General features: G+C 43.2%; 3 protein-coding genes across 5 annotated transcripts in view; 2 read left to right on the forward strand and 1 right to left on the reverse strand.

Moving 5' to 3' along the window:
* The first annotated feature begins 1,371 nt into the window (after positions 1–1,371).
* On the forward strand, positions 1,372–6,465 carry kiaa2013 (KIAA2013 ortholog). 2 transcript variants are annotated; one of them, XM_084068586.1, is made up of 4 exons: positions 1,372–2,713; positions 2,952–3,805; positions 5,294–5,346; positions 5,533–6,465. In XM_084068586.1, exons 1-3 carry the CDS (start codon positions 1,756–1,758, stop codon positions 5,324–5,326), a joined length of 1,845 nt encoding a protein of 614 aa, XP_083924712.1. In that variant the 5' UTR covers positions 1,372–1,755; the 3' UTR covers positions 5,327–5,346; positions 5,533–6,465. The 2 variants fall into 2 exon arrangements, with proteins under 2 accessions (XP_083924712.1, XP_083924711.1); XM_084068585.1 differs by having other exon boundaries at positions 5,294–6,465.
* A 3,804-nt stretch (positions 6,466–10,269) lies between these two features.
* Positions 10,270–11,637, forward strand: LOC311053766 (FAS-associated factor 2-like; the record flags this gene model as incomplete). The annotated part of the gene is made up of 1 exon (XM_084069453.1): positions 10,270–11,637. One exon carries the CDS (start codon positions 10,270–10,272, stop codon positions 11,635–11,637), a length of 1,368 nt encoding a protein of 455 aa, XP_083925579.1.
* A 2,726-nt stretch (positions 11,638–14,363) lies between these two features.
* The window catches only part of otud3 (OTU deubiquitinase 3), an 8,486-nt gene continuing 2,297 nt past the window's right edge, over positions 14,364–20,552 (reverse strand). The window contains exons 2-8 of one of the 2 annotated variants that reach the window (XM_084069127.1): positions 20,343–20,552; positions 18,648–18,796; positions 18,407–18,519; positions 18,041–18,163; positions 16,059–16,191; positions 15,442–15,632; positions 14,364–15,084 (exon numbers count right to left, since the gene is read on the reverse strand). The exon at positions 20,343–20,552 is cut by the window's right edge and continues 104 nt beyond it. In XM_084069127.1, coding sequence (XP_083925253.1) covers positions 14,926–15,084; positions 15,442–15,632; positions 16,059–16,191; positions 18,041–18,163; positions 18,407–18,519; positions 18,648–18,796; positions 20,343–20,548 — 1,074 coding nt within the window. In that variant the 5' untranslated portion in view covers positions 20,549–20,552 and the 3' untranslated portion in view covers positions 14,364–14,925. Of the gene's footprint in view, positions 15,085–15,441; positions 15,633–16,058; positions 16,192–18,040; positions 18,164–18,406; positions 18,520–18,647; positions 18,797–19,176; positions 20,227–20,342 lie in introns of those variants that run through there. The other variant, XM_084069128.1, reaches the window with a different exon arrangement.

The raw sequence follows: 20,552 nt of genomic DNA on the forward strand, positions 1-20,552 counted from the left end.
GCATAGCCTACCTTTACTGAAAAACATTTCCCAGATATTTAATTTCTTATTTTTTTATATTTTTTTTAATATCCAATATAGGCTCTATGCACAGCAGCCATATTGGAAAGCAATTGGGCCTCTTCTTACTTCCTTCACAGGTGTTACCAAAGATACTAATGAAGGCTCTGTTCCATTCTTGTCAGGGTGCTGATATCGTGCATGTTGGCTCACTAGAAACACTCCATTTGGGTTCCCAAATGGCCCCTTATGGTGGCTGTGTAACTCTGAGAGTGTACACATTTACGGGTCCATTTGGTTCCATTTGTACACTCTCAGAGTTATGGGGGTCCTTGAAAATAAGACAACCACTATGCCACACTAAATGGAACAGAGCCTTAATTAGTATCATTGGTAACACCTGTGAAGGAAGTAAGGAAGGGGGCCAATTCATTCCCAATATGGCTGCTGTACATAGAGCCTATTTAACATCGAGGTGCCCACTCCTAGGTGCCCACCTATCCTGCAACCCCTACCGCCCACCTATCCTGTTACCCTTATGGACGCCACCCACCCAGTAACGCCCCCCGGCGGGGGCTCTACTCGAGTCTACGTGACTCATATCACGTATCAATCACAGCAGCGATGGAAGAAGTACTCACATGTTTTACTTTAGTAAAAGTATCAATACTGCAATGCAGATACTCTGTTACAAGTAGAAGTCCCATATTCTAAATGTACTTGAACAAAAGTACAAAAGTATCAGCATAAAAATATACTATATATAATATAAAGTAAACTGTAAAAGTACTCATTGTGCAGAATTTCCCACTTTGCGAGTTCAAAGTGTATAAAACATATTTTGAAAAAGTAACTAGTAACTTAAGTTTTCATATAATTGTAGTGGAGTAAAAGTACAATATTTTCCTCAGAGATGTAGTGGGGTAGAAGTAAAAGTATTGAAAATTGTAAATACTGAAGAAAGTAAAAATACCTCAAAATTGTACTTAAGTACAGTACTTGAGTACATGTACTTAGTTACTTTACACCACTGATCACAGCTGTACATTATATGGATCTGATTAAACCCAAACGGCTCTAATATGCAGCGTGTGGAACCCACAAATGAAAAGAAAATGGAAATAATTCGGAATAAATCAAGTGACAAGCCTGTTCTGATGTATGAGTAATATGAAAGATCGCTCTTTAGTTTAGGAAGATTTACTTTAAGTTCTGAATCGGATGCATTTATCTTTAATCCTCACGAAAATAAATTATGTTATGTTTTTTTTTTTAGTTTCCACCATGTGTCGTAAATAACACCACCACGACAGTTCCGGTTGTGCGTTCATTACGCAAAGCTTTACGGCAGTTTTTTTTGTAAACCCAGAAGTGTCAACGACGGAGAGGTGTTTGCAAACAAGTGATTTTTCCGAGGACTAGACACACCTCAGAACGACATGAAATGTAACGGCCGGCTTCGACAAACGTCTGCTGACCTGCATAATGAATGATAATAACCTAATGATAGTAACGATGTGAGAAACTAGGGCAAAGTTTCCATAGATTTAGTTCCTATCGCTAGTTGCGGTGTTAGCCGGATAGCTAATCCAGTTTGTCAGCTTCCATCAATCATTTGCTGTCGAAACAATGACCCAGGTCTGAGGTCCCTACCTGGCTGCCATAGCTGGGTCAATACAAAATCAAAGCACCGATCAGCTTGTTCGTTTGATTGCAAACTGAATTTCGCGTTCAGCTGTATCACTTGAATCCACAATGTGGCTCCAGCAAAGATTAAAGGGTCTGCCAGGTTTGCTGTCGAGCAGTTGGGCAAGACGACTGCTCATCGGACTGTTACTCTTCCTTATTTTCTACTGGTACCTGGGTGCAGACAGTGGGTTGAGGTTCTTCAGTGGCTCAAACAAGTCGGGGGGAGTTGCTGGCCAATGCCTTCAGACTGAAATCCACAGGTGGAAGTCGCTTGTCGACAGAGGAGAGGGAATCTACAGCACGCCTCAGGATAAAGTTGACACGCCTTTCGTATCAGGCAATGGCCATATCCTGGTTGACATTGACTCGAACAAATTATGGGTGGCTTCTTCTTCCCAACCGGGTTCAGCTCCAGTCCATCAGACTGAATACTCCCCGATTGTGGGCATCCACTTGCCGGGGACGCGAGCGGAGGCCCACGCTACCATGTTGTGGTTCCGGAAAGGGTCCGTACTCTCAGTGCGATGCATCCTGCCAGCCACCTCACAGACAGCACGGGACTGTGTGAGCATCAGGGAGGAATTCATAGCACACCGCAGCCGGCCTAATGTTTACCTTCAGCGAATCCACATCAGCAACCCATCCGACAGGACGGCCACACTGGAGGTGTCCTCTGAGACGCCCTCTTTTGGGAGTAAGTTCTCCTCCAGCGTGGAGAAAGTGGAGGACAATGAGCTTGTGCTGTCCTCTGGCAGAGTGCTTGTGGAGAAGAACCATATCGTGCTGGTGGTTGTGGCCACAAAAAGGCTGAGCAGCAGGATCCAGGTATCAGCCAAGTCTGACTACGCCAATAACGTTCTGTCAGTGGTGTGGACGTCAGAGCCCATTGAGTCCTCCAAGCTGGAGGAGACCTTCATTAGGCTCCGAGATGGAGCCAAGAAGGAGCTTGGGGAGCTGCTGAGGGCCAGTGTAGATGACCTGGTTGAGGATCACCAACAAGCTTGGATGGACCTCTTCATCTCCGGTGAGTTGTTCGACAAGCACCAAATTCTTCATCGTAATACATGTGTTTTTTAAATGTTTTGTATTATATGTATTCCATTTTATAATTGTACTTGTTTTACATGCTGTGATCAGGGCGTGCTTGAAAAAGAGAGCTTGCTCTACAATGTTTTCGCTTCAGTTGAAAATAATCAAGCACGGCTCTGATACAGGCTCTTTGGAATCTACATCCGTCATGGTTTCCTTTTTGTGTATTACAGGTGTGGAAATGAGGAAAATCACAGACTCCCACACACCGTCAAGCCACACGGTGAACACCACACTTTACTACATCCTCTCCTCATCCACGGCGCCGTTGCTAGACCGGAGGTTGGGCAGCGAAGAGCGCGCACGCCTGGAGTCGAGCCTCAACTACGCCGACCACTGCTTCAGCGGGCACGCCACCATGCACGCAGAGAACCTGTGGCCCGAGCGCATTAGCAGTGCTGCCCAGATTCTCCAGCTCGTCACACTGTGGACTCTGACGCTCCAGAAGAGAGGATGCAAGGTACTGGTAGCGGCCGGAGCGCACGGCGTGATGCAGGGCATGACACTCAGCTTCGGTGGGCTCCAGTTCACAGAGAACCACCTTCAGTTCCAGGCCGACCCGGACGTGCTGCACAACAGCTATGCGCTGAGGGGAATCCACTACAACCAGGACCTGATCAACCTGGCGGTGCTGCTGGACGCGGAGGGGAAGCCGTTCCTCCACGTGTCGGTCAAACAACAGGAGCAGCCTGTGAAGCTGTACGCCTGCGAGGCGGGCTGCCTCAACGAGCCGGTGGAGCTGACGTCCGAGGTGAAAGGCCACACCTTCCCCGTGATGGTGACGCAGCCAATCACGCCGCTTCTTTACATCTCCACGGATCTGCGTCACCTGCAGGACCTGCGCCACACGCTGCACCTCAAAGCCATCCTGGCACATGAGGAGCACATGGCAAACAGGTACCCAGGTCTGCCCTTCCTCTTCTGGTTCAGCGTGGCCTCACTCATCACCCTTTTCCACCTGTTCCTGTTCAAGCTCATCTATAATGAGTACTGTGGCCCCGGTGCTAAACCCCTCTTCAGGAGCAAGGTATAAAACACACACAGACAAACCCAATACTTTGAACTGGAATTAAAAACACGCAAAATGAACCTTATGTGCTTTGGTTTTTGACTTTTGTGTGTGGTGGCAACGATTTTCCATTTCTCTATCGGTCCTTTCCTGGTGTGTGTTGATTTCTGGGGTTTGAGTTTGTCTCCTCTCTCTGGATGTGGACATTTTCTTCTCCATTATCTGTGGGCCCTGTTTGGAGTGGTTGGCCTGATTGGGTGCACAGAAAAAGTCTCTGTTAATTTAACTCTGAGAGTGTACAAATGTAACCAAATTCTCGCAGAGTTACAAATGGATAAATTAACAGAGTATTTTACTGTGTGCACACTTTTGCGTTTTTCTTTTCTTTTCAAAACTGGATGAAGTAGGTGCGTGTGTGAAAGTGAATTCTCATTCAAATTTGTGAGTAAGGCACAATCTTTTTCACAGTGTTGTCATATGTAAGAATTCAATTTACATCCAACAGGATCAAGATTGCAAATCACAAAATTTTGCTTCCATCGTGTTTGTTCACTGGCCCAATTACAATTAGTCCTAAATGATGAAGCTGTGATGGCTAGGCTAGCGAGACATCTGCTTACATTGCACTTTGTGTATTTCAGAATATGTATAGTATAGCATAGCATACTATTTGACGATCCAAGTGACAAAAAATAGCTCATGTTTTCCCCCGGTAAGCCTCTTGTATAAATCGGGAGGCCATTTTGTGTTTTGTAACTGTTTAGTTGATACACAGTTTAACTTTTCCTGGTGCCTTCAAGTATCAAAGTTATAAGGGTTTTGTGAACAAATATTTCTTCCTTGTTTGTTTTTCAGTGAGCGTTTATGGCACCTTGCAATGACATCCACTGTCCTATTCGACCACAATTCGCCATTTACAGCACTGTTGACAATTGTATTATGGCTCTACACACCTTGTAAAAATGTCTTTCAAAATTAATTGAGTAACCTGGATCAAAGTAACCTCATCAAGCGGTGCTGCCAACTGCCATGCCCAGAATGTACAAACACACATTGCTTCCTGTCTACTTTATGTATTGTAAACATGCTACTTTTCCCTAGATTTCTTAAAAATACGGTGATGGTGGTAATATGCAGAACACTTGGGAGAACCATATCTGCTGTAGGCTAATTGTTTACTTGCGATGAGCTTGGACTGTGTGCTAACCTTTCCTTAAATTTCTTGCCACTCTAACCCCAGTTTTTGTGTTTTTGATGATGTTTTATATTGATTAATTCACTCTTGATTAAATTAAGGAGAAATCTAAAGGACGGCTTTGCCTCTTTTCTGTCGACCTAACAAATTCATCTATACCTCACAAATTATAAACTGACCATTTGCTAATATCTAGGACATCTGTGTGCATTATCCTATCTGTAATGGGTTTTGTTCCTTCCCTTGGGAATCTACATAGCCATCATAGCTGCTGCTGTCCTGTTCTAACCCTCCGCCTCTGACTTTACCAGGTGACCATCACAGGTGAAGAAGCCACTCCTTAGGAAGGCAGCCATGACACCAGGTGCAAAATAACAGAGCAGGATTGCTGCACAAAAATTAAGTTTGTGCTGTTGGCACGATTGGTTGGTTTTACGCTTTGAGCTAATGGGTGACAATTTAGCATGAGGGGGCTCAATGTAGATGACACTGTTACAGCACAGCTGTCTGCCCTGTCACCAGTGCTCACATTACCTCTCCATTTTGACAGGGCGACCCCACTGTTTGAAGGAGTCTTGTCCAGTCTGGATAGACAGATGTCTTTGCACTCTTAACCTGCTCAGCTCAAAATGGAGGGACTTTCTATCAGTGAGAATGTTTAGTGTATAAAACAGAGCACGTTCTGTTGATGCTTGTATAAAGGAAGTTGTTCTTCCTGCAAGTTACCGGCCTCCCTTTAGTAAGGGATCTCAACTTCTACAAACGCTGAAGTCATGATGCTGTAGGAGTGGTGGTCAAAATGTATTAACTTCTTAATTAATTTTCACATTTATTTGAAAATTTGCTCTACTTGCATGTCTAAACAACACCCTGTGTATGTGTTTCAAATATTGCTGACGTGAGTCAAGGGGGCCATTCCTACGTATGTTCCCAGGGCACCGTTGGGGTTAGGTTTATAGGGGACCTTGGAAACTTAGATATGCTCCCAAATCAAGTTGCGTTTATTTTGACCACATAATGGCTTCTCCCATCCACTGACACTTGCCAATCTAAAAGTAAAACACGACACATACGTATACACGTATGCATTGTAATTCTGTGTGACCAACTTGTATATTTTCTTTTTTGTTGATGTTCTTTAAACAAACTATAATGATATGATTCTTGAGCAGAACAGAAATAACAAGCTGATTTTTTGGGATGGTAATTATTTAATTAACTTGTGTTAACTTGGAATTTACTTTCATTCTGCTTTTTCTATTATAGCAGTTAATTGTTTTGTTTTTGCTTTGTGTATCCTCCACAAGCTGCAAATAATCCACTTAAAACATCAAGCTGTCAGTGAAGGAGTGTGATATGTTCTACATTCTTGTATACAGCTTCACTTTTGTCCATATTGCTTTTGAAGGGCTTCATCTGATCAATTTATTTGGTGTTTGTTTACTACTGAGTGTGCCTTAAGTAAAATGTTAATTTATTCTGATTTATTAATCAGTTTTTGCTGATTTTACAGTACCTGTATTCTGGTATGATTGTACTTGAAATAGTTTATGAAAATGTGAACTTCCTTGAGCAAAGAAGATCTTTTCAACCTGACCTAAACTGGGGAAAATAAATGTGTTGGATTATGTAAATATGTTAAATTAAAGATATCGTCTGATAATTTGTGCAGTTTATTGGGAAATAAGAAATGGCTGATTTTGGGGGACTAAGTCATTTCCGTTAAACATGTAATGGAAGACATCCTACAGATATTGGTCGGGATTGCATAACCAATAACATTCTTCTTTGGAAGTGTTATTACTCGACCCTTTAGTTTATCCTATACATAAACCAGGGATGTAGCATTAATGTGGTCACCTACTGTACCTGGGCACAGCTTAATGTGTCAACCACCTAAGGCAAAGCCCTATTTTATACTTTGGCTAAAAAATAACTGACCTCCAAGCTCACACTGTCAAGCGTGCCCAAAATAGGGACACCAGGTTGAAAGTTAATTTGGCCTATTTACTATTTAATACTAGGGTATTACGTTATATCCTTAATTCACCCTGCCCTTTCCACTGAAGTTGCCTCATCGTGGTTATGTGTTCCAACTCTTTCTTTTCACAAACAATGAATGACAAAATCCGCTAGAGGGCACTATGGGATGGCTTAATTGTAGAAAAGAAAGCATACATTTCACAGACAACATGCATGTTGATGAAAAATAAAGCCAAACCCTGGCAATATCACCGGCTTCGAATTCAATGCATTGATAGCATCCGAATCAGGTGGCAATATGTGCTTAATATACCCTACAACTACATCATAGACACCTCTGCACCTGCAACCCATTGAATGTAAGATTGGACCTCACATCACCCACACATTATGCATCACACTATATTTTACAATGTCATTCATTAAAGAGAACACTATTTTTATATTCCTTGTGTAACAGACAATACACATACATGTACATTGTACTGTATCCGATATCTTATTTCCTCAACCCCCCACCCTCCCACCCCCATCAAGGTCATAACAAAACAAACTAGAAAATGTGCTCCTCGGAGCACAGGTCAAAAACAGTCAAGACAGTAAAGACAAAAATAAAACAAGACAGCAAACAGTAAATGGACAAATAGTAAAAAAAAAAGAGACAAACCAAACAGTATGATGTTCATCAGAATGTATTGTACTTTTCAGATTAAGTTACATTAACAACTCTTGTCCTATTCCACCATTAAGTTCACAAGTATAAAAAAAGGACAAAAATGCTCTGTATCCAAATTTGTTGAGTGATGTCAAACTATACAAGGGAGTGTGGATTCAAGTGAAAGGTATATATTTCAACAAAATCTATGAAAGGGGTCCAAGTTTTAAAGAGCCACTGTGATTGTACCTCAATTTCTCTAGAGGTATCATAGAGAGTACCTCTTTGACTGAACGAGGGAGGTTTCCCTGACTTCCACTGCTGAAGTATCAGCCTACGAGCCAGCAGCGTTGTAAATGGTCCCTGACCAGTCTCATGCATGGAAAGCCAATAGTTCAGTTTGGACATATTAGCTGCCCAATAGAGCAAAAAGTTTGGCACGCACATCCCCCCCTCACGCTTAGGAATCTCCAAGCTAGCTCTTTTAATTCTTGGAATTGAATTGCCCTAAATAAAAGTGGTAATCATAACTTCAATATTAAACCATGATTTGTCTGTCTAAATCTTCTATGTCCATGTATGTTTTTTCTCAGCAGCCCTGCATCAGCTGTTAACTGTAACTCAAGTAGCTCCCATGAAATGAGAGAAGTTGTCCCTGATTTGAAATGCAACATCATGAGGGGAAAAGTTGGGTGGCCTACCCTGTGTGTCGTCAATCACCTTTGACATACCTATGACTTATGACTCCATATTTGTGCGAAGTTTCAGACCAATACCGCCGCCACTGACTTCCGTCATAAAATTAAAGTTAAATATTTCCCAAAAAATTGAAACATGGGAGCATATGACAGCCTGTGCTTCTGAGATTAGCACCGGACAAACAAACAAAAAAAATGGTGAAAACTGCCTTTGGCCTGGCTGAGTATAATAAACAGCCTACCATGCAGACTGTGATGATGTCTCTTCTCAAGACTTCTCATTATGGAAGACTTTTGTTAAAGGGATCGTTCACCCCCAAAATGCCCTTTTTCCTATCGTTTAGTCACCCCATGGAGACTTGAATTCATGGATATATTTGTGTTTTTGTCACATTCCTAAGCCAATGATTTGATGACCGGCAGCGGTTCCGGTAGGAGACACAAAGAGTCTCCTTTATATCTCCTTCCGGAACCACTGCCTACCGGTCCGCTGGTCATCAAATTATTTTCTTATATTAGGAATGCGACAAAAACTAAAGATTATCCATGAATTCAAGTCTCCATGGGGTGCCTGATCGATAGAAAAATGGTAATAATCACTGCGTAGATATTAGTCTTGAATCTCTGTGTGGAACCTGCATTTCGGAGGGGCAAATAAAAAATGCCTCTGGTGATAAACCCGCCCCATATTTGCATACTGGGCCCTGATTGGTCCCTCACAACTTTGGAGGGAGAGAAATCAAATCTCTATAGACGGATTTCCGCGCGACGTCATCACAGAGCAGAATGCGCAATCTGCGCATGCTCGGGGGAAACGAATTGTTGCGCCGTTCACTCTGTTGTTATGTTCGGGAGTTAGATAGCCATAATTCTGCTATTATAGGCATAATAGGCATAATGCTGCTATTATATACAAACAGATCCAACTTCCAACAAATCTTTTTTATTGAGTAAACAAGGTATTACAAACTGCATAATTTAATCTACTTTCATTAAACCCGGTGAAGATAATTTCTTTTATGAATGGACATTTGACCAGAGCTGCTGCGGGTAATGGCGCCCTCTATAGGCTTACCCCTCCTCTGCGCGGTCATATCCTCTCAATGTTTACAAACATGAAACCCGTCTATGGAGAGGGGCCAGACCTAATCTGCCAAGGGCAATTTCTTTTGCCCATATATGGAGATATATGGGCATTCCCCTTTTGGGCATTCCTCCACATATGGGCATTCCCCTTTTGTGGGCTGCCCGCCAATTTTAAGTAATATAGGATGTGTGTCCCTCTTATGCCCATATATGGAGTTCCGTGACAGGAATGCCCATAGTCATCGTAGACAGTCTAGACCAGTCTACGATTATATTGATGACATCAGCGTACTCCATTCATGGGGATTTACAGATTTATCGATATTTTTGGGAGATCCGCTGATCCGACCGACTTACCACTTGGCACAACACACCCTCAGGTCCTCGGCAATATGCATGCTGAGTTTGAAGTTGGTCGGTCCCATATATGGGCATGCGAATATATGGGAATAGCGGTTGGATCGCAGGTTCTGGACAACCAGTTCGCCATATATGCCTATGAGCGTATTGGTCGGATCGGCTGTTCTGGACAACCGCCTATTCTACAGACTCGGCACCGGGCACATCACTTCCTTTAGTCATAGTCAACTTATATTCAAGGTGTCCAACAGAATGTTAATTTCTGGCTGGGGACCGCAGTCGCATTTTGCATTTGAGACAAAGCTTATGAAAGCTTATGACAGTCAGCGGCGGCTGTTGCTAGGTTAAACATGGTGTACTCTGAGGTCTGTATTTGGAAACATACTGTAGCATCTCAGCCAATCACAATGTTAGGTCGAAACATCTAATTGTGACATCACTGCTACTATAAAAGTTGCTGACAGAGGTGCTAGGGTTCAGCCTTGCTAAGCGCCTGCCGAGGAAGATGGAGGAGCCAATGGAGCAAGAATTAACCCAGGAGCAGACCGAAAAACTCCTCCAATTTCAGGACATGATGGGTTTGGAGGACACAGACCAATGTCGTTGTACATTAGAACAGCACAATTGGAACATAGAGGCTGCAGTACAAGACAGACTGAATGAACAGGAGGGGGTCCCCAATGTGCCTAATCCACCAGCCTCCAGGCCATTACAGGTCTACACAGCACAGCATGGAATGTATAGTTACATCATCGCAAGGCCACAACCCAGGGGATTTCTGGGATGCAGATTCTCAACAGCACAACCCAGGGGTTTACTAGGATGGAGTTACTACTTCATAGCACTACCTTTTAGATTTACAACTTACACACTTCTGGACATATTCAGGTTCGCCTTGCGGTACATCAGACGCCCTGTCACATATCCCGTTGGGGACGATGTATCCTTTATTCAATTCTTTGAGGAGAAGTACGGTCGGTCACACCCAATATTTTACCAGGGAACATACAGCGAGGCGCTGAACGATGCCAAACGTGACCAACGTTTCCTATTAGTTTACCTTCATGGCGAGAATAACCAAGACACAGATGAGTTTTGCCGCTTCACATTATGTGCAGAAGAAGTCATAAACTTCCTCAACCAGGAAATGCTTGTTTGGGCGTGCTCCGCAAGCAGGCCAGAAGGGGTCACAGTGTCCAAGGCCCTGCAAGAGAACCATTCCTTCCCTTTTCTTGCCATGGTTGTGCAGAAGGAACGTAGGATGACTGTGGTGGGCAGGCTGGAGGGCCTCATTCAGCCAGAGGACCTCATCAAACAGCTCACCATCATCATGGAGGCCAACCAACCATACGTGACGTCAGAGCGTATGGAACGAGAGGAGAGGAACCAGGCGCAAGTGTTGAGGCAGGAGCAAGATGAAGCATACCTGGCGTCTCTGCATGCCGACCAGGAGAAGAACCGAAGGAAGAGGGAGGAAGAGGAGCAGAAACTGCAAGAGGTAGAGAAGGTGCGACAGAGTGCTCTGGCTGAGGAGACTAGGCGATGGACACTTGAGGAGGAGAAAGAGAGGAAGTCAGAGTGTCTTCCTCCGGAGCCTCCTGCAGATCATCCAGAAAGTATCAAAATAGGGTTTAAGCTGCCCAATGACACACGTGTGGAGAGACGATTCCTCTTTGGGCAGTCTCTGACGGTAATATATGACTACCTCTTCTCTTTGAAAGAAACCCCAGAGCGGTTTCAGATAGTGACAAACTTCCCTCGCCGAGTGTTGCCCTGCCTTCCCACTGAGGAGCAGCCCAACCCCCCCAAGCTGAGAGAGGTGGGACTGAGCCGCTCAGAGTTCCTTTTTGTTCAGGACCTCACAGACGAGTAACTGTGCTCTACCCAGAAGAAGTACTTTTCTTTACTATACCAGCCACTTATTTTGGGGGTTCTTCCTGTTAAATGGATATTATTATTAAAGAACTAGGCCGATATCCATTGGGAATTATGCCAGTTGGGAATTGATGCCCCTCCAGTTATGCAATACCAATTGTACCATCTATCGTCTATGTTCCTTTTATGCCCATATATGAAGATCTCTATTTGTCTACCTGTGACCCTTTATGTTCGTATATGGAGGCCAGAACAGTCTGTGTGATGTCATTACTATGGCGGTGTCACATTGATGATGTCATCAATGGCTGGCAACTCCATATATGGGAAATTGTGGATTTATCAATATTTTTTGGTGTACCACTGATCTGACCGACTTTGCAATGGGCACCGTACTCCCTCGGGTCCTCAGTGACACTCACGCCAAGTTTGAAGTTGATCATCACACATTTATAGTAGTGTCCCTGCGACACACTAGTCCAGGGGGTATACTTATACATCATGGCTGGAGGATGTACTTGTACATCAAGCCACCTCACACACGCTTTAGAAACCATATGGGCCACATGGCTCAGGAACCGTTGGTTCCCAAGGCTACTTAACTTATATAGTTGTTGTACAGTACATTGTTATTTAAGCCTGAAAAACATATGCAGAGGCGTTAGTGCATCTAAATGTGTCAAAACAACCACTGACTGTTCGCTTCAAATTACTTTGGCGATTTGGGAAATACTCTGCACCCTCCCCAGGCCAGTTGTGGACTCTTGGATGCCCCTATTGTAAATAAAACAATCATGATAAAGTTCCCAATATAGTGGCCCATGTTACAAGACAAAACGTGATAAAGTGCTGCCCACTAGACTGCTCTACATGCTCGGAAATTATGTGGCCTCTACTCGTTCCCACGTAAGACAATGTGCCCTCATGGGATGCTTCTATAGTGGAAAATGCCCTCCTGATTTCGTAGTTTTTTTTGTTTTTTGGGGTGGTGTAGCCGCCCCCTATAAGTGAGTTTTGGACACCGACCAAAACATTTGTGTACCCCCTAACCCTTCCATTGTTAATGCAAATCGATACTTTTTTCATATCAGCCAATCACATTACAGCTAGTGTCATCACCACTAACTGTAATGTGATTGGCTGACTTTGCAAATTCAGGACTGTGATTGGCTAGCGAAACACATGACACATGTGCAGCCCTATGAATAGCAGTATGGACTTTAAAAAAAGTCATTTATCCTTTTTTTAAAGTGAGTCATGTTGTGATGACCACACACCGCCCACTTCACACTGGGTGTGATTTTTTTATATATATATACAATAGTGCAGTACAGGTTGTCATGTGACCAGTGTATGACATTAAGAAAGTTGTAAATATATAAATACAAATATATCACAAAATATAAAATGTGGAAAAAAAATCTTTCTGCGCGCTGGATTTTTTTTTCCTCCCCCCCTCAGACAAACATGAGTGGTCCACCACTGCCCCAGGCAAGCAACAGTGTGCAAATAATTTGACATTTGTGCCTCTTAATGGCAGCCTATGTGCGATTTATGGGTGTTTTGTATCGCTAGTTCAATATGTGTTCAAGGTTTTGTATTTTAGGTTTAAGTAGTTGAAAAGTTTCCTGATGATTTATAAATAACAGTGTCTGGTCTTAATGTCATCCAACCAAAAGGGGCCAGTCAACTGTACCACTGTCCCCTCCAGCAAGGTCACCACACTTCCTTGTTCTCTGATCTTGTTAGTCACAGCCCATGTCATTTAGACATTATGTTGCAAATGGAATTCATTCATCAATTCAATTTGATTAGGCTGCTGGCATTTTTTTCTATTTGTAGGAACTTCTTGTTTCCTGAAATAGAACACACAATGACACACCCCTTGCATTGTCATCCTTGGATGAGGGAACAAGTGGACCCGAACCATGCCAGGAAAATGCCCTAATTAATGACTGATGCCTTTCCCATGATTCAAATGCAGATGTCACTTTAGTCACTCTTCCTATTTAAACATTAGCCTTGCCATGTGGGCAGGAGAGCCTTTGTGAATCTCCTGCCAACCGTGCCCAAATAATGAACCCTCTTTCATAGTCACTTGCAGTTCTTTCACCCTTGCCAAATTTGCTTAGCAAATTTTATACATGCCACAGAGCATGATCAGATGTTAATTGCTTAATTGTATCGTGCAATCCACCAGTATGGAAGCATTTTTTATGTTTCTCCACTCGTTTTTATACAATTGTATCTAACTAGAGGTGCGAGTCGCTACGCGACCCTTCCGTCTAGTCGCTGGCGCGAGGCTTTCGTGTAGTAGGCTGTAGACGTTTTCGACATGCAAACCAAAAGCGAGAGCAACAGCAGTGTTTGTTTCGAGACGCAAACCGAAAACGAAAGCAAACTGAGAGACGGACACATTTCACCCGTTCATCTATCTATCACAGGCTCTTGCAGGACCAGAATGTGGCGTTGGCTGCGTTCAAGCCTCCCAAAGAGTCAGACAGACAGTATTTGGATGGGGGGCGGGGTTGCCATGTCCAGGAGTTGTAAGCGTGAAGTGGCGTGTAATTGGTTAGGGAAAGTGCGTCCACGCATGCGCAGTGCACAGCGCGGACAGTGGTCTCGTACAAACATTCTCGCGCATGACTGTAGATTCAAATTGTAAGGTAGATGGCTCAGTAAATGAACACCCAACACGACAAATAACACCTAAAAAAAATTACATCACTGTAAAGATTATTTATTGCCACATTCCTCATTTATGTTAGACTGTGTGCATAACAATCATTCATCAACCGCTCATCCTTTAGTTTTAATCTTTGGCTAGGACCAAGAAACTAAATGTTCAACTCAATCAAATGGCAAACGAAAAAGCCCAGCTGCACATGAACATCTGCATGGTGGCCGTGCATTCACACCAGCATGGAAAGGGAGAAGGTACCTCGGCAGGTAGACCACATCTGAGAAAGAAACCCAGGTAAGAAAATAAACTCCAAACCCCAACAAATACTCAAAATACAGTTGAATCCTCCAGGTTTGGTTCGCTCTTTTCTCACAACTGAAAACGAGCACATGTAATCCACACTCGCACACACACACACACACACACACAAAAGTCGCAGGCACCATAATAACATTTGCAAAGGAAAGGGAAAGGGTTTCTTTTCTTTTTGGAAAAGTCATCCGTTGTGATTGAAGAAGTTTGACAATGTGCAAAACATTTGTTTGACAGCGTCAGCCACTGGTAGCTAGAGTAGTAGTAGGTGTTGTTTGGCCATGCTCCAGTCTATATACTCAGAGTGTTGAGGGCTGGCACTAAGGTAACAGCCTCTGGCAGGTTCTGGTCGAAGTTCCCTTTGCTCTGCAGAACCTTCTGTCGATGTCTCTCCTCCTGGCGTTTCTTCTTCTCCTGTCGCTGCTGCTCTTTCTTCTGCTTGGTGGACACCTGGGATAAAGAAAAGATTGAAACCCAGTACTTACAGAGACGCATGATTTTTACAAAAGAGTTTACAAAACACATGATTTGCATTCAGTTACATTTGGTTGCCAAATAGGGCCCCTTTTTTGCAGCTGTAGTGTTTGGAACTCACTCAAATTTGGAAGTGAGTTCACAATGGGTCCCCTCACCAGATGTCCAATACTTTTTCCCATAGCCTTGTTTGCTACACAGAGCAATATACACACAGAGTAATTTATCCAAAACTCAATACATAAATTCCAATGGAAATCTGTGGTGGGATCCCATGGTGGACATAACTCCGGTTTAGCCTACAAAAAGATATCATCCACTCTATACCTCTACCTTAGGTTTGTGAAGGTTGCTGCTGCCCTCTGATGGCTGCTTCTGCTCAGCACCATTCATGGCTGCAGCTCTGCAAGCTGAGCAGGAGTGTGAGCCACACTGGCCCTGGCAGGGCTGGCCAAGCACAGAGCCCACCAGCCACTCAGCGTTGATGGTGGCCGCACTCAGCTGGAGCAGGTTCTCCTCTTCAGCTGCGACAGACATCATACATTATCATTATTGCCAATGTCCATCAGATGTTGTGGTGTTATTTTCGTACAACACAGTATAAATCATACTTAAAAGATTTGTAGTCATTCTGCCCCTTCTTATTTACATGCTCAGTGTTCATCTCTTACTTAAACCCTATATATGCATACAGACGAAATGCTTGACGTTTTGGTGCATGCTTGAGCCTGATGCATCTGTGTAAGGAGATTCCACCTGACAGACTTACTTCTAAACCATCCATTGTGTCATCTACTGTGCTATAAAAGCACGTTTACAGTCTGTATGAATTGTAGCCTGAGTTATAATTTGGTTGCATGCCGAATATCAGATCTATAAGCCCACAAAACATCAACTAAGTATCATCCATAACATTGTCAACAGTAGGTACAAAATCTGTGGCTCCTCACTCTGGAGTCCTCGGTTTTTGATGGAACTCAGGATCACGTTGTCCTCCTCAAAGGAAGTGGGCGATGTTGGTGTCCTTCTGTCCCTCTGTCCGTCCCCAAACTCACGCTGCTGGCCTCGTGAATTCTGCAGATTCTGATGAGGATAAAGATTAGACCATGTCAGCAAAAAGAATGTCATTTGTTTTAATACTACTACACTGATTATAGCAAAACATCTGAAAATGTTTCTCAGGCCAAGTCCCTATCTGTGATTTGTGAAATAGCGAGAAAGGAGCCCCCACACTAGCACTCTAAAGTTTCCTAAACTATTAGCACAATCAGGGGTCGCGCTAGGATTTTAATCTGCCGGCCCCAATGTCCGGAAGGATTCAAATTTATCGGACATCTGACAAAAATAACGGTCATAATTATTTGTATGCATTAATGACAAGCAGGTGCGTAAATACAGCATAACAATTAGGCCTACAGCATTATATTTTGGATTGAGCTATTTGAACATGAACCATCATAATATAGCCTACACATTTTATATAGCAGGGTCATTTTACACAAATACATTAATTACCTACATTACCATTTGCGCATGCTCCGTGCGTAATGGTTTCTCAATAATCAATTGCGTTTTTGTATGCATTTTCTAATCAAAGGGCACTGCACAAAATTGGGCATTTCAGATGAATCCTTCATAACGTGGCTCAGCTGACCTGTTAGGGCAATAAATATAGACCACTACTCACTCATAGGAGGTTATACTGTATAATTAGACAGTGGATGCGGTCCGTGCGTCTAGTTGGGACAGCCGTGGGAAAGTTGATGAGTTGTGAGAATCTTGTCGTCTTCTCATAGAGCTATTCAGTTCAAAGTGGTAACGTTTTAACGTGTCCACCTCATAGAGTTAAAAATAGGTCCACGATTATGATTAACGTCATGTTTCACCTCGATGCCATAGTTGCAGTAGCCTATAGCTGTTGTGAAGAGTATTTACGCATCTGTGTTAGATTTCATCTTCAACCTGCACTGTTGTTAAACTGTAGGGCAACTTGCCAACTTTACTCACAAGTGCCATTGTATTAGCCTAGTATCTGTGACATATTCTAACTAGTAATGATACAACTTGTGTGTGACTGGCTCTTAAATACACAACTTTATATAATGTAACTTGTAACCGGACCGCGGACTGCCGAGACCGCTGGCTACGCAGCAGCAGCAACAACTAGCTCTCTTCTTTTTCCTGTTGTACCTTCACAATAAAGTGTCTCCTATTTACCGCCCAATGTAGCACATTTTACACTGGTTATTATTAACAGGAAATAGGTGTAACCTAACAGTGTGTGACAAACTCTTTTTGTCTAGTACGTCTCTCCCTCTCTCTCCCAGAAACACACACACGCACGCTGAGTGAGTGAGTGAGTGAGTGAGTGAGTGAGTGAGTGAGTGAGTGAGTGAGTGAGTGAGTGAGAGAGAGAGAGAGAGAGGCCTAATTTTGCGGTGATAATTAAGCCGTGTCATTATCAACCGGTCAGGATGTCCGGAGAGATTTATTTTTTCCGGTCAGGATGTCCGGAGAGATTTATTTTTTCCGGTCTTTGTCATAAATAAACGGTCAAAACCGGCAATTATCGGACTAACGCGACCTCTGAGCACAATATGTAAAATTATGATGTTTTGATATTATCGTTCTAAACCTATGTTCATGCTGCTCTACATTCAGCCTTCCAGCTGAAGAAATCGCAGATTGTGGCTTTAACCTTTGCTTTAATTAAGTATTCGAGACGATTAGGTTTTAATGAAGTGGATGGTGTAGTCCACACCACAACTATAACGATGACGACAAAAACAGCCAAACAAAGTTCCGAATGACATCCTTTTGGTTTTATTGCCTTTTGGCCAATTGGAGTATGTAGCCCGGTTGAGATGTTCGATTGTATATTAGTAATGGTACTTTAGTACAAGGCAACATTGAGATGGTACATTTTCTTCACCTCTATGCGCAGCTGAGCAGGCGTCTCCGAGTTGTCCCCAGTGCACCTCACGCTGTCATAGTGGTCGCCATAGCGATATGCGATGTGTAGCTCTCTGCCTGCTTGCTTCTCTGCGCCATTGATCTGCATAGAAAACAACACATGTGTTGCTTGGTGGAACAGTGTGGATATTAGTGCTCACACACCTTAAGCATGTCGCGGGGCCAAAAACAGACGATCTACAAGCTCACAATGCATCGTATAACAACACATTGTATGTAAGCTTGTACATCGGCCGTTTTCAGCATGGGAGTATAAATTAAGCTTAATAATGCATTCGATCATACAGTATCATTTAATATTCTTTGTGTGTGCTGTGTCAACTACCTCCCAAAGTGGTGTATTCAGCTGATGGATGACGACTTTCAGCTGCTGACTGCGGGCGAAAGCCACAATGGCATCATTGCCAGCGAAAGTACCAGGCTGAGCGAGATTAGACACTGTAGGGCAAGACATGCAAGCAAAGGCATTAGTCACACAATTGTATTTTTTTCAATTGTCATATTTGCACAAGTAAGTTTATGGACTACATGACAAGGCCAGGATTAAAACTGAGTTGTGTCCTCACAGTGCTGTGCAAAGGGCACGTCGTCCTCCACAAAGGGCTCAAAGTCTTGTCGATAGGACGTCATGTACTGGACTGTCTCCTGACGCAGCCGCAGGTGTCCCCTGGAGTGTCCTTCTAACTGGTCACCTAGAGCTCTGAACAGACAGTTCCTACAGGGAAGATAAGAGACAGTATTGTTAAATTAAAAGACTAAAATCAATGCCTTCAAAACACGTCGTTCATCATTTTTGTTGACATGGTTGTATTTTATCCAAATCTAATGCCAGCAAATAGTTGGCAAGTGGCAACCAATGTTCATTAAAGAAAAATGTTGCATTATCAAGACATTTAAGTTTTTTAGCTACTAAAGTTGATCATTGAACAAAGTAAGAAGATGAATAAAAAGCCCTCGTCATTCTGGCTGGCACGGAAAACATTATTGTTAGATTACAACCTATGCATCTAACTTTAAGTGCGTAAAATCTCTGCATGCGTGTGTAAATATAACTCTCCTTCGCATATCTGTCCGATCGATCAACTTCAAACTTGCCGTGTGTATCGCAGAGGACCCGAGGGAGTGTGGGGCCCGTTGTGAAGACGGCTGGAGAGCGGTTCTGCAAAAATATCTATAAATCCGCAAAAATCTCCACATAAGGAGATAACTGTCATCAATATCACGACATAGTACTGACGTCATACTCGTCTCGTTTTTCTCAGACTGGGTTTGCCTATTGGGAGGAGACAAGTAATGCTATGTTTAAACTAAAAATACTTATACATTTGTTGAGATGACATTACCAGTATTACTGGCATGTTACACCTCCATGTGATACTTCAAAGCAATGGTTCCTCCAGCATCTTTACAGTACTACATTACATTCGCGCGACAACGTCAGACATCGTTGCACAATATTCTATGAAAATAAACACAGAGGACGTAGCTTTATGTTCCCGCGCCACAAGCAACATCAGATGAAATCCATGTAATTAGCTACTTGTTGCTATAGTGACCAGTTTAAGCTTTCCAGCAAAACAAATCAGTCCACTACGACTACTACTACTAGATAGGTGTCTTTCAACACCATCATTTAACGCCATGTCAATGAGCCAAGTAAAAGCAACTCGTTGCTTTTAAGCACAGGCACCTGCTACACTCATTTAATCAATTGACCCTTGATCACTACAGTATGTCACACAACAACAGATTCATACCATTTAAAGTAATAGTTCAGATTTTAACTTGGGTTTCGATATTACAAGGTTCTTGTCAAATAGTTGAAGGTTATTTTTGAATTGGCACTTACGAGAAATATCTAATGGGAGATTGGTTTGGGTTATTTTATTACATGTCAAAACCTGAACTATCACTTGTAAGGCTCTAGATTGCAGGATTCAGTTAATGGAGTTAGAAAAATCCAAAATCATTCATCCACTGGGGTTCCAAGCCCCCTTCCAGTTCTCCAAAATCTAACTAATTTATTTGAAACTGGAGCTGGTAGAAAGGTTTCCTTGTTTTTGTACCAAGGAACTGGCAGCACAAATCAGGTGGGTCTAGGAGGAGACTTTATTCTACTGAGAAATGTATAGGCCTACTGTTGGAGGGACTCCAACAGTATGTCACGAATGCCATGCTTTGTGAGCTTGAAGATCGGATAATTTTGACACGGGACGCTGTCATTGAATGTATCAATCCATAGAGTATCAAGCAGGCTTTACCCGTCTCCAGGGACCTCTCTCAACCTGAGGCCCAGCGCTTGGAGCTGGTTGGAGAAACTGACAAACTCCTCCCCTTCGTCGCCATCCTGAGGCCGATTCTTGCGGTCTTTGGCAATGGCCCGGCGTGCTGCCCGCTCGTCCCGCTTGCGCTCCACATCACACTTCTTGTTGCTGCGCACAGGTTTTACTGCCTGTTTCCTGGACATGGTG

This window comes from Gymnoscopelus microlampas (genome assembly GCF_963454915.1).
Source record: "Gymnoscopelus microlampas genome assembly, chromosome: 10".
Lineage (NCBI taxonomy): Eukaryota > Metazoa > Chordata > Actinopteri > Myctophiformes > Myctophidae > Gymnoscopelus > Gymnoscopelus microlampas.

What these genes read in the sequence shown, in the direction of transcription:
- kiaa2013 (XM_084068585.1), top strand. Translation starts at nt 1,756, where the DNA reads ATGTGGCTCCAGCAAAGATTAAAGGGTCTGCCAGGTTTGCTGTCGAGC. An exon ending in GATGGACCTCTTCATCTCCG is followed by an intron (nt 2,714 to 2,951) that starts GTGAGTTGTTCG and finishes TGTGTATTACAG; the next exon opens with GTGTGGAAATGAGGAAAATC. An exon ending in AACCCCTCTTCAGGAGCAAG is followed by an intron (nt 3,806 to 5,293) that starts GTATAAAACACA and finishes TGACTTTACCAG; the next exon opens with GTGACCATCACAGGTGAAGA.